We start from the raw sequence: 14231 nt of genomic DNA, 5'->3' as shown, positions 1-14231 counted from the left end.
GAAGGCAAAGAAAAGTAGTCTGAAATATCCACAAATTTATTATGTCCCTCAAATAATGCTAGTGCGTGATCTGGAAAAATCCATACCATGTGCATAACAATGTATACAAGCAGAAGGAAACACAATGGCTTCAAAGAACAAGACTTAGAAGCAAATAATTGTACTATAGAATAGGTTGAAAATCTGGATTCCCAAAGGGGATTATAGAGTTTACTTCCAACTCAGGCAATTATCTCTAATATAGTCATAAATATCACGATTATCTGTGTCTTCAGGACACACAGAAGATAAAACTTAATCCATGGAAGACATTTGCTTGCCTTTCTGCTTTTACCAGCTTCTTAAGACATAACTAAAAAAAATCAGCATCCACACACTTGAGGGTGCCTGTTTCTTGGATCTGTACTTCTCTGCGTGCTTTGTATGCGTGCAATATTTACATACACAAAGCATGTTTTTTGTAATTTCAGGCACTTTGTAATTCTAAGGTTATAGTCCTACAAACCTGCTGTTATTTCAACGTTGGGGTCTCGAGTGAGGTATTCAATCACAGGCCCAGAGACATAGCCTGATCCAAGTAACAAGATCTTCTTCTTCTTATCCATGGTCAGTGACTGAGCGTACTCCCTAGAAGATACAACATTTAGTAGAGAGACTACATCAGCAACAGGCTCCAACAATCATTTTAACAAACGTTCAGTTAAAATGGCTGTTCGTGATACGAGCTCATCTTAGATTAGTGGGATGGTTTGAACTCTTGTCATTCAAAGCTCGGTCAACATTAGCTGAAAGGAAGCCAGCCCAACAGTGTACAATATTTGATACATTTGTATACTGCCATAAACTTCCATCACATGGCGGTTTACACAAAAGAATTATGTCTCTGCCTGCCCCACATAATCTCTAGCATTTACTGCTACTCTGCTTGTTCATGTTTGTACCAATGCCAATAAAAATTACTCATCAGCCTAAAAAACCATGCATTGCAATCATCTTAGGGAAACATGATGTGACTTGAGATGCTACACTTTCAGTTTACACACCCCTGTGTTTAACTACCATGTGGTCAACACAGATGCATGCCTTTAAACACAGACCAAGATATTATAATAGCACCAGCACTGTTCCATTTGTCAGCAGGGCATGCTAAAATGAGCAGGACTAGCATTAAAACATTTCCCACCACGTGAAACAGCAACATCTGCCCACCCTCATCTCCTTCAAAAACATGCAAAAAGAAAAGAGAACACTCTCAAGGCTTAATTTCATCCAAAACTGAAAAAGGGCTCAAGCCTAGAACTCAGTCCAATGTAATCCTGAATTCTGAATAAATAATAGAGAGGGAGGATTCAGATGTAGAGAGAAGTTTGGGTGAAGTTGCAACATCTCCCAGCCCCAGCAGAATTATGCCTACAAGATCCTCTACTTACTTTCTAGATTAGGATATTCTGGGATTGCAGAAGCTATTTATTTATTTACAATATTTATATCCCGCCCTTCCAGAACACTACTGCTCAGGGCAACTAATGAAATCAATAAACACAATAGAAAACCAATAGAAAAACTAAAAACAAATCTCAAAGCCAAAATTTAAAATTACAAGTTAAAACATTAAAAAGGTAAGAGATTAAAAAGGTTAAAAGTCCATCAGATAGACATAGTTACAGCTAAAAGGTCAAAATGCCTTTCTTAAAAAATGGGTCTTCAATAATTTCTTTAAAACCCTGAGGGAGCATGGTGGAGCATTCTAAAGTCAAGGGGCCACAACTGAAAAGGCCCTGTCTTTAGTCCTCACCAATGAGACCTCAGTTAGTGCCGGAGCCATGAGCAGGTCCTGGGATGCTGAATGGAGAGCTCTGGCAGATTCACGTAGGGCTTTAAGCCATGTAGGGCTTTGATGGTCAAGACCAGTACCTTAAATGTAGCCTGGAAGTGGACTGGTAACCAGTGAAGCTGCCTAGAAAAGAAGTTCAAGCTCATGTGCTCCTGGGGCTGACCGAAGTTGCACAGAGCTTGGCTTTAGTGAAGTTTAGCACTACATCTGAATCTGCCCAGGGATGCTCCAGAACAGATGCTAAAGAAAGCATTTCTATCACACTGGGCAATAATTGCAAGTCCTTACACATGTGCATATAGGAAACAGCTCCCTACAGGTGTGTCTTGCAGACAAGCTTGGGCCCCAATATGTTTCTTTTTAGAAATGGAGCTTGAGGCTTGTCTTCATTTTCTTTATCAACAAAAGCTAAGAAGTATCAAAGATGTAAAAAGCTATTCTGTGAACTGCAGAACAGGCAAGATTTCTTGAAGGGGAGGTGCAAAATGCTGCACTGTTCATCCACCTTTATAAATATCTAGAAATCGCAGCTTTGCCACATAGGGAAAGATGATGCATATTCATATGAAACAAAGTAAACATGGTACCTAGTATAGAACCGGTCATCTTAAGTGGCGCAGCAGGGAAATGCTTGACTAACAAGCAGAAGGTTGCCGGTTCAAATCCCCACTGGTATTTTTTCAAGACTATGGGAAACACCTATATCAGGCAGCAGTGACATAGGAAGATGCTGAAAGGCATCATCTCATACTAGGCAGGAGGAGGCAATGGTAAACCCCTCCTGTATTATACCAAAAGAAAACAACAGCAGTCTGTGGGCACCAGGAGTCAAAATCTACTTGATGGCACACTTTACCTTTAGTATGGAACTGGCCAAAATGTGTTGCTGCATGACAAACTGAGAAACAATGTTCAATATTCACGCAGCTAGTTAAATTACTCATGATTGGTCATGTAATATATAAGCACTCCTCAATGCAATGTCCCTCAATAAAATTAGAATGGAACAGAATACAAATCAAGCAAACTAAAATTCACCCAACCATTGGCCAACCTATCCCTGACTTTCAGAAGTCAGCAAAACAAATAAGTCTTTCAAAACTTCCATAAGATGTTCAAAGATACAGAATTTTTATGTGCCTCCAAAGTGAGGCAGTTCCACCGTTGTGGGCGAGTCTGCCACCAAACCATTCCTCTTTTTCAACCTGGCTCCCTGGTGATATCAGCATCCTCAGGCAATTGTGAAGATAGCAAAAGAAAATGTGAGAAGAGACAATATCTACGGCATATAACACCTATGTCGTCAAGGGCAACATTTTCACCAGTACAATGTTCACCACTGGTATTTTCTTGAAAACTTAGCTATATTAGCAAGCACGAATAATATGACAAGCAGGCAATGCTTTGCATGCAGGAAGTCCCAGGTTCTATCCTTAGCAAATCCGGTAAGGGCTGCAAAATACTCCAGCCTGAAAACCTTGGAAAGCTGCTGCCAGTCAGAGCAGACAATACTAAGCTAGATGGACCAATGGTCTGACTCAGTATATGACAGCTTCCTATGTTCATTTTCTGTTACTTCCTATGTTCATTTTCTGGCTACTGTTTTACACCATTCGCTGACTTCTACAAAGGAAAAGGTAGGCTCTGCACTGTAATAGTTATATACGATTTATACAAAAGATTTATACGATCTAAAGAGAACCCAGAGTATAATAGTTATACAGTATATGAATTGTGTACCAAGAAAAGTTCTATTCTACATAGTCTGTATGAATTATTAAAATGAAGCAAATCTACATAATATATTCTGCTTCTCCTAGTCATGAGAAGCAACAGAGGTTGGGCACTACAACCCTGCCACCAAAGCCTTGCACATCCTGCTCAGCTTCTCCCCAACTACCAGGGGGAAATAGGGGGTTCATCAGTAAGGGCAGGAGGGGCTGTGCCCTCCCCAAACAAACAAGCTCACAGAGAAACTCAAACTCACCAGTACAGGCAGCCTGTACTGCCTCCCAGGAACAACAGTTCCTGCTATTATTCCTCTCTCAGGAATAATAGTTCCTGCCTGTACTGCATTTGCTGGCTGCCTAGTTCTCTGGTTGGTTGGTCTGTTTTGTTTGCTTGGCGGGATTCAAGTCCTGGCTTCCTCCAGACCATCTTTTTGTTTGTTTGCTTGCTTGCTTGCTTGCTCTCTGCTTCCTGTCTTTTGCCTTTTTGCCCCTGCCTCCCCCCACCCCGTCCCTGCCTTTTGGTCCCTGCCTTCTGCTTCTCCCCCCTTTTTGCCTTCTGGTCCCTGATTTCAGCTTTCTCCCCCATTTCTGGTTTCTGCTGCCTTCCCACTTTCTGGTTTCTTCCTTTTGCCCTGCTTCCCACTGTTTCTGGTTTATTCCCCCCCTCCCCCCGCTTTTCTGCTTGCCTCCCTGCTTTCCAACATGTCAGCAGGATTTTCCCCCACCAGCATGGAGGAAAGCATGGCGGGGTGTGGGGAGGTGGGGGTGGGAAAGCTCCTGTTTTGGTGAGTAGGCTCTCCTCCAGCCCACTAGCCCTCATGCCCACCAGCCACCACTGCATTTGAGGTAGGAAAAAACTTCACAAGTATTACATGAAAAATGAGATTCCAGGATGCTGAACTATGCACCCAATACAAATGTCTATGGTTGCCATGGCACAACCATGGAAATCATATGCTCAAACTATGATTATTTCACTTCCCTTTGTATTCCTTTAAAAAAACTTTTTTAAAAAAAACCCCAATATGCACTAGAGGAAGACAAGGCTGCTCACCTGTCTTTGTTCTTCTCATAGCAGAGCATAACAGTAATGGAGGAGGGGGGGTGAACCAATGAAACATATTATATTCCCGCTCAATTTGGATTATATTCTAATCCCTCCCTATTGGAAGTAGTTCAGTCCAAATTTCTGAGGGAAATTCTTCAGATCCCAAAGTGTGTCCCAAATGTGGTTCTTAGGCTGGAGGTAGGAATGCTGAAGGTAGAATCTAACATCTGGCTCACCTTATTCAGGTACTGGCTAAAACGTCTTCCCAGTTGGATTAATTCCTTTATTGTTAACCGATTCCTTCCATTCTTTGCGGCACCGCCTCGAGACTAAATTTATATTTCATGGCCTTTCAATGGGATCACTTTTGGCAATTGGCTCTGAGAGAGCTAAGGGTTCCATCAAACTAAGAATAAGTGATGTTGATCATCAGGATGATATTGCTTTGGTCCCCAGACACTATAATTCGGGAAGATTAAACTATACGTAGAATCCAGCAACATATTTTTTAATAATTTAACAACTCTCAGTCATAGAAGGCCTGTACCTTAGCGAACCGTGATGCTTTGCCCACAGCAGTATTACTTGGGAGAAATAGGAAAACTCCTTTTCATGAGAGAATCTACCCTTGTGCCTCTAGTGCTATTGAAACCACCGAACATGTTCTTTTCAACTGTCCCCTTGACCAAGAATTATGAGGGTCACTTTTCGCTCCAGCCTTATACTCTGGATGTTCTGAAGCTTCTTTGTTACTTTCTGGTCTGAATTTGGAAAGTTATATTAAGGTTGCAAAATTCTGTGCTGCAGTTTGTAAGATTAGACAGGATATGTTTAAGTTGGTTATGACTGATTAGTTGGTTATGGACTAGTGGATATTTTTATTCATGTTAATATATATTAATTTTAGTTCTATCAAACATGTATACTGCTGCTGTTACTATTTTTGTTTGTCTGGTCAGGTACAGAAATAAAGTTACAAGTACAAATCCATGTTCTTCAAAAGCAGCCCACACAGAGTCAGACACAGGGCTGACTAGTTATTTATTTATTGCATTTCTATACCACCCTATCCATCCAAAGGCTCTGAGCAATGAGCCCTTGGCAGGAGCCCCTTTCAAAAAGCAGCATTAACTAGTTTGTAGCTTTAAAGTTTACAGTTTTAGAGTTTTTATCAGTACAGTTATCTCTTACCAAACGCAAGGGTTCTGCTCCAGCAAAACCTCATCATTGGCAAATTTGCGGTTAGTGAGCAATTGAAACCAATGGGAAACAGGGTTAGGGGAACTGCGGTTGTGAAAAGACTAAGAAATCAAATAAAAAATTCCAAAAAGAGCCAAAAAATCACCCAGAATCCCTTAAAATCACCAAGAATAAGCAAAGGGGATTGAACAAATTGAATCTCTGGAAAATTTTGAACCCCTAAAGATTGCTCAAAGGCACTTTTGAACCCCCCCCAAAACCACTCAAAGTCACTTTAAATTGCAAGGTGTTGGCAGCGTCAGAAAGAGAAATGAGTGGATTAAATCTCTGAACCCCCCCGAATTGCAGGAAAAAAAACCCAAATCACTTTAAAATCTCACCAAACCACGGATACTCAGGTTGTGGTTGGTGAGACTGGTCATAATTTCCCAATCGTGGATACTCAGAACTGTGATTGGGAAAACCACGGTTGGTGAGGGATGAGAGTGTTTTAAACTGTTTTAATTATGTTGCTGTTTTGATTGTTGTTTTTAGATTGTGAACTGCCCAGAGAGTTGCATATGGGGTGGTATAAAAAGGGGTTAAATATATAAAATAAATGATTAATTTTTTAAAAAAACTGCCACAGAGAGAGAATGCAGTACAATTAGAGAAGGGCATCTCTCTCATCCATTTTCTCTCAATTACTGGGAAAGTGTCATGATACACTGTTCCCAGGAAGAAGTGTGTGCCTTCTGCAGAATGACCACAGGGCAGTGTATGTTGCCCTTTGAAAAATAACAAATGCCATTAGAGAAGAGGCTAGACCATGTTCAACTCTATATCAGTGCTAATTACCAGCAAAATATTATCAACAAAGTCTTTGTTGGAACTACTAGAATCTTTCTACACTTCAAGAATTTACTCTTGTGATTGTTCAATGGACAGATTTTGCTTTCACACCCAAAAGCTAACTAATTGCATATGCAGGGCTGGCCTTAGGGGTGAACAAGGCAGTGCCCTACATGAAGAGGGCACTGAGCTGAACTTGGTGGCTCCCTGTTCATTGAGCAACATCTGCAATGGATTAGGGAGGGGGAAAGCAGCAGCTGACAAGATGCACAGCCTAACGCCAGTATTTCCTTTCCATCGACTTCCAACTTCTTCAATTCAACAAATAAATTGCTTGAACCTCCCTAGGTCCGTCTCCAGTTACTGCCAACTTGTTTGGTGACTACACAGATACGGGCCTTCTTGGTTGCTGCCCCGAGATTGTGGAATGCTCTCCCTGCTGAGATACGATCCTCCCCATCCCTGGCAATTTTCAAAAAACACCTGAAAACCCATCTTTTCACCCAAGCTTTCTCAGCTTCCTAAATTTGGGGGGTTTTAATATCTGGTTTATTTTAAAATTCAAAACCCAGTTTTGGGGGTTTTAATCACTGTAATTGTTTAATTGCTGTTTTAAACTGTTTTTAAATTGTTACGTTTTTTAAATTTGTTTTAGTGGTTTGTTTTAATTGTAAACTGTCCTGAGCCATTTTTGAAGGGTGGTATACAAATCAAATCAAATCAATCAATAATAAAAAAATAAAATAAACTGATGAATCACTACACTAGCAATAAACCCAAAAGGGCTGAGCTTAAGGGACTCAGAACTTGCAATGAGACTCATTCCTGGCCTAGAAACCGTCATCACTATTTTCCCTACCACAGCTGCAAGCAAAAGCCAATGCAACACAGCACTGACTTTTCCTTGCTGTAAGGACCGGAGACGAGAATTGCCAGCTTGCCCTGGGTGCTGCTTTAGCTGCAGTAGCAAATCACTATTTGTGCTACTGCCACCACCAGAAACAAACCAACAAGACTAATCTGCAAGACAAGAGAAAGATGAATCAGCAGGAGGGACTGGCCTATAGACCCCAAACAAGGCCAGGTGCCTCCCTGGAAAAAACAAGTGCCACATATTGCACCTACAACTTCATCAAGAAGTTTATCCAGTGGAGGAACAACAATGCAAATAAGAAGTCTCTCCACTGGCACCATCAAGCCATGGAGCTTGAGAGGTCCATAGCTGCCTACAAGACACTAATCACGATACAGGAGGATTGGGGCAGGCCCATATTCAGTTCCTCACACATATGAGGCAGGGAAGAAATCCAGTAAGTTTCATGAGGAAGCCCCCACGCCCCTAATTTTCTTGGAGACCCTGTGACTAGATGACTTGCAAGACCTTATGGCAATCTCCCATCATTCAGAGAATGGCTCACATTTGTTCCTCTTGCTTTTCCACAATCACAATTAGATTAAAGCCCTATTCACATGTTTTGTTCAATACTTGCACAACAAGTACACCGTGTACACAGGTACATCTGTACACAGGATAAGTCATTCACATGTTATGTTGAACACAGGTACAGGTTATGTTAAACACCTTGTACATGATCTATACTATGCATGTGAAGGGCCTATCCAGGTCCAGTTTTTAAAATGAGCACTGGTACAGTCATTCACACAAAAACATTTACAAGTGTAGGGACATCTGTACACTCATACAATATAATATTTGCATAGGGCTTATGTTGCCCCTACTAACTGCGGTGACTCTCTTAAATTTAGCAGGGGAAGATCAACTGTTCCAATTCAATGCAGCACAAGCTTCCCTCCCCAGTCATTACTGCTCACATCTCCTTTGGGTCTTTAAAAAAAAAAAAAAGCAGTTTGCAAGTCCTCTTGAGACAGGGAACCATCTTCCTATTCCTTTGCTTACACAAACCACTTTGAGAACGTTTTGCTGAAAAACAGTGTAAGAACATTCTTAACAATATCTGTTTTAGCGGTTACAGCCATGCCACCATGAAATTTTACCTCATAAAACAAGGTAGCAGAAATCCTCTCACATGAAAATGCAGACACAGACACAGTAAAGCAGTGCTATGTTTAAAACTTGTCAGAAAAACTTAAAGAACAAAAAGGAAATCTATGCATTACCTGCTCTCCCTCAGTTTCTGGATATATTTATATTTATCAGTCAATGAACCATTGGATGCAATCACTGCCTATAAAGTATACGAAACACATCATTACTTCCCTTGCAGCTGACCTTTGCATACTGGCATCAAGAAAAGGGAATAGAATTGGTTTCCAAGACTTACATCTCTAACTACAGGTGAGTAATTCTGGCTTTCAAGGGGCTCTGCGGCTTCAGATAACAGCTGTGGAGATCAAGGATTTCAGTCAGAGCTCTTGCTTTCACATATGTGTTGTCAGGCAGATAATTATCCTTCCCAATGATAATTGGGAAACTATGTTTCATTAAAAACCAGGGAACTGTCAAGATGTAAACTCAGATTCCATGGCAAACTGTGATGCTAGTCATAACACCTTGAAGATCTGATATTCTCCTGACCTTTAATCGTCAATTAAATCCTCCTCTCTAGATTCACTTTTTCACCATTTTAGCACAGTTAAATGCTCTCATTTAAACAAGAATACATACAAGTGCAACAAGTCTTTGTGTCGCATGCCTGTGAAGAGATATCTCAGTGGTTTACAAGCAGCGAGACAAGAGCCAGCAGCACCTGCTTAGAGATGTTAGGGTATCGCCCTGCTATCAAAAAGACAATGTGTACAAGACCTGGGAGAAGGCAAGGACAAGTCAGGATAAGGAAGACATGTAAGAATCAAGGCACACATCCAACGGGTGGTTTTCTTAGTAAAAAGTCTAGAAACCACTGGTGTCTATTCTCCGATACTAGAACTCTCATTTTTTGAATACTTCTGTCCATTCTGGATCTTGTTCCATTTAAAACAGATGGTGGGGGAGTAAAAAAAAACTTAGAAGAGCTAAGATGATGTTTATTGGGAGAAATTTCTGCATCAACTGAAAAAGCAATTATTCAGGGAGTGGTGAGCAACCAGACTGAATAGTGAGCTAATCTGGAGTAGAACCGAATAAAGGCACAAGCCACCCTGCCTGTATTACTCACATGCTGCTGCAGCTCATGGGTACGGTCGCTACTAGTATCTGGTTTCAAGAAGACTGATCCCCTAAGAAGGGGCAAGGATTGGGCCAGCACAGAATCTGACAGGTAGGGTCAGGACAGAGTCAAGACAGAATGTTGAGTTCAATGGCTTTTTTAAAGCTCCCAAAAACTGTTACCTGACACAACATAGTACGGTAAAATACTGTTGGTTGATAGCCTGCTCATACATGGTGGCAGCGGAAGAGTACACTGCCCTACCCAGAGGGAGACGGCAGGGAACATATAGGCTAGATTGTGAGCCCTCTGGGGACAGGGATCCATCTTTCTCTATGTAAACCACTTTGGAAACTTTTGTTGAAAAGCCGTATATAAATATTTGTTGTTAGGATAGCTACTGTACTTCTGGCAATTTCTTCTCTCTTTAGAAGTTTATTATGAGAAGTGTTATTGGGGCTAAGAGTTCCTATGAACATTAGAAGAGTGTTGTGATAGGCGCATTGGCAGCCATTCCGGGATGGGGCCATAGCTTAGCCATAGACCATCTGCTTTGCATCTCTGGCATCTCCAGGTAGGGCTAGGAAAGACTCCTGGCTGAAACCTTGGAAAGCTGCTACCAGTCAGTGTAGACAATAATGAGCTGGATGGATCAATGGGCTGACTCAGTATGGCAGCTTCCTATGCTCCATTTATTTGGCCCATGGGCCTCTCGTGAACTTCCATTAAGCAAAGGGTTAGCATTATTATGTAGACTAATACCGCAAGCAATTCAACTCTAAGACTTCAGAAGGCTTTTATATCTGAGCATGTACATGGTAGCTGCAGATTAAATAAATACCACCAACACAATTGACAGGCCATATTTTAAAGCTCTTAAAAGCAGCAGCCCTCAGCGATGCTGTGTGAAGATGGGCACACAGTTTCAAAGTCAGAATGAATAATCTGACGCTACACAGCAGCTGAGCTCCCCTCTCAGAAAAGACTGTGGAACTCTACTGTTTACAATAATTTAAACCAGATTGGTTAGACTACTTTTTAAATATGCATTTTTTGTTGTGATCCTTTGTTCTTTTCTTTTGGCAAATTATGGGCAACTGGAAGCAGTCAGCATTCCTGCCATTGCAAACCCAAACTGCATCAAATCATGTGGGGTCAAGGTGATGCTAATCTTGAAGGACCCTCTGGATTTAGAAACGCTGCCTTTTTATGGTACAAAGGTTGTGCATTCATTCCCATCAAAACAAACCTTCCTTTGGCACCTCTAGCTCCCTATTTATATGGCAAGGACTACTGTACAATGCACTAACACTCTCTAGCAACCTTTTATATCTCCTCTAGAGCCATTAACTTATCACCCCATAGTCTCCATGGCTTCAAAGTAAGACTGAAAAATAATAATAACCCATAGGGGGGAAAGGTGCATTTCATAACAGCTTGATTTGCAGAAATCAGTAGCTGATGCTTTTAAAAGCCTGGAGATAAACAGTAGCACTTACAAATGCTTGTACATCAAGCTACCGTTAAAGGCACAGCTATATGGGCCAGTTAAAGAACTGGCAATCTTACTTCAGAGTTCAACAAACACTACAGCACTCAAGTCCATTAAAGCACATTAGATCTGTCAGCAGGTGGAGCTATTGTTTTCCCCATTATGATCATTTTTTCCTAGTTAAAAGTGGTGTAGCATCAAATTTGTTAGGCCTGATTTTAGGTGTGAACGTTGCTCTTTGGGAGACATAACGAGATTTGTGGGGGGAAATCCTCACTTGCTTTAAAAAAAAGATTCTTAGCTACCATTTCCTCAGTTTACTACTACCATAGTATGCCTTTAAAAAAAAAAAAACTTCTTTCAAAGGCTTCTTTCTTGTACAATTCCAGACAATCTCCTAGTAAGCATGGGCAGGGGATAGCCTCAGGGGGAACCTGCATCACAGAGCGGTGAGTGCAGACATCCCTCTCCCACCATTCACAGGCATCACCTCACCTGCCTGCATGCCGCCTGCCACCTTCCCCTTCCTCTGGCTGCAGTGTGAGAGGAGATCGAGTGCCAGGGAGGTGGGACAGGACCTTCTCGGTGCACCAGGTATGAGGTTTTAAAAGCTCCATCCCCAGCATACCCATAAGGTAAGCAACCAGCAGAAATGTAGAGCTAGCCTGGGTGGTCCAGCCCCTTGATGCCGAGTCTGGGTTATGTGATCATGTCACTGAGGGCAAATAAAACCCTCCCATTGTCCTCCTTCTAAAAGGTAAGGAAGAAGAGACACATCCAGTGATATGCACTTCTGTTTGAGCCATGGTGCTTTTGACTGAGGAGAAGTACAGTTTATTGGAACAACTTCTATAAGAAAGGATTATGCAAGCTTCCAGGTCACCCACATTTCCTAGACTCCTCATGAAATGCTCGGTGGAACACATAGGATAGCAGGGAGGGTGCAGGATGAACACCTGAACAACAAAAGATCATTAAATGAAAATAATCTAGTTTGCACTCGTGCTACTAAAAATAAGCAGAGTAAAAGGAATAAATGAACTTTCTTTTCCTGACAAACAGTTGTTTTACAGCAGATTTCCTTCTTGCAAGGCAGACCAGAAACACAATACACAGATATATATAAGCACCCATCTCTCTCTCTCTCTCTCTCTCTCTCTCTCTCTCTCTCTCTCTCACACACACACACACACACACACACACACACACACACACACACTTACCATTTCTTCAATGTAAGGGAAAAGCATGTCTCCAAAACATTCTGTTGATTCTATAGGAAGCTGAGCTGGCAGATTGTCAATGGAACACATCAAAATCCCAAATCCCTCCACACTGAAAGAAAGAGTGATCCGATTCACATCACAAACACTTTATGTACTTGGAGACCCCTTGACTTTATGTACCACTATTAAATAAAACTATCTGAAATAACTGTATGACATCTGGACTACCACTGAACATGCTGAATGATGTCTGCGTGCACACAATGAGGAAGAGGCAGGTTTTGCCTATCAACCCTTCCCTCTGCATCCCTCTGTGCCTCCCAAAAATATGTCCCCGAGGTTTGCGGAACCCTCAGGGACATATTTTCAGGAGCTGCAGAAGGTGGGGGGAGGATCAGTAAAAATCACCCCTCCCTCATTGTGCACATAAAACATTATTCAGCACATACAACATTAGCGTCAAAAGCACTGCCTGACATCCCAGACTGAGCCTTTAACACAAGAGCCAATCAATGCAACTTCTCACCTGTCATGAATAATATGCTGATCGGCGTCATACATGCAGAAGGGGCTGTCGATTGTAGTACATTCCGTCATAAATTCTATAGATCCTCCAGTGTCTGCTGAGATGTCACATATTGCAACAAGCCTAGAAAAGTTGTTTTTATAAATATCCGTTGCTAAGGAATGATTTTTAAAAGATATTATTCTTATTTATCTATCTATCATATTTTTATACCACCCAATATGTAAATCTCTAGGCGGTATACAAATCCCAACATTAAAATCACAGGTTAAAATACATAAAATACAATAAAAACAATATAAAACAAATTATTAAAATTATTAAAATTCTAATTAAAAGCTTGCAAGAACAGGAAAGTCTTGAGGGTCTTCCTGAAAACAAACACAGAAGCATTTAATTTATTTTTAGATGCACTATCAAAAATGTTAAAAATAAAAATCCAGTTGATCAAGACAGACTACTAAGGGCATTAAGGACAAATTGTTCTCCCAGGGAACCTTCTGAAATGTAATTATGTAAGCATCAGAAGGAATCCGCATCCTCAAACTGCACTACCCAGGATTCTTTGTTGAAAGCATTCATCCGTTACCACTGATAACCTACACACTTCTGCATATCACTAACTGGAAATAAGGAAAGTGAGGATGGAAGGGCCAGAAGAGCCATCACTGGTTACTGTTCTCAGGGACAAACTACAAGCAAGCAGCAAGTGCAGCAATCCCACAGCACCTGGCAATACCTCTGGAAGGAAGCTGCCTCACACTTTAGGATCCACAGCAGCAAAGCAAAGACCATATAGTATTCATTCTATGTGTTTTGCCATACATCTTAAAGACAAATGATTGTTTCCTGAAGACTCCTTGCTCTAGAGCAAGGACTCCGTAAGATGCAACCCTAAGTTAGCACTACAAAGTGCACTCGCAACACATGACTCATGTTCCCTACCAGCAAGCTAGAAAACAAGCCCTAACACATCAATCTGAGCCATTTTGTTTAGGATCCATCAATAATCAATAATGCAGTCTTGCCAAAACTCCTGTATTGGTACACGGATCTTCTAGGCTTTATGAGAAATCCAGAAGATAGGCTTTGCTGAGACTTCATAGGTGTCTGATGTGGACTGCCTCCACCAATGGGACCAATTCACATGACCACTTTTGGGGCCTATTGCCTGACCAAATGCATCTGTGTCAAACAAGTTGTGCAAGTCAGTCCT

General features: G+C 41.3%; 1 protein-coding gene across 2 annotated transcripts in view; it reads right to left on the bottom strand.

Moving 5' to 3' along the window:
- Positions 1-14231, bottom strand: part of AASS (aminoadipate-semialdehyde synthase) — a 49748-nt gene that overhangs the window by 21587 nt on the left and 13930 nt on the right. For both annotated transcript variants that reach the window (XM_053255936.1, XM_053255937.1), the window contains 5 exons: positions 13016-13138; positions 12487-12598; positions 8947-9006; positions 8783-8850; positions 506-627 (listed from right to left, as the gene is read on the bottom strand). In XM_053255936.1, coding sequence (XP_053111911.1) covers positions 506-627; positions 8783-8850; positions 8947-9006; positions 12487-12598; positions 13016-13138 — 485 coding nt within the window. The remainder of the gene's footprint in view (positions 1-505; positions 628-8782; positions 8851-8946; positions 9007-12486; positions 12599-13015; positions 13139-14231) is intronic.

The sequence above is a fragment of the Hemicordylus capensis genome, chromosome 5, assembly GCF_027244095.1.
Source record: "Hemicordylus capensis ecotype Gifberg chromosome 5, rHemCap1.1.pri, whole genome shotgun sequence".
Classification (NCBI taxonomy): Eukaryota; Metazoa; Chordata; class Lepidosauria; order Squamata; family Cordylidae; genus Hemicordylus; species Hemicordylus capensis.
Note: the sequence above shows the minus strand (reverse complement) of the source record. Positions and strands in the feature narration are given on the sequence as shown.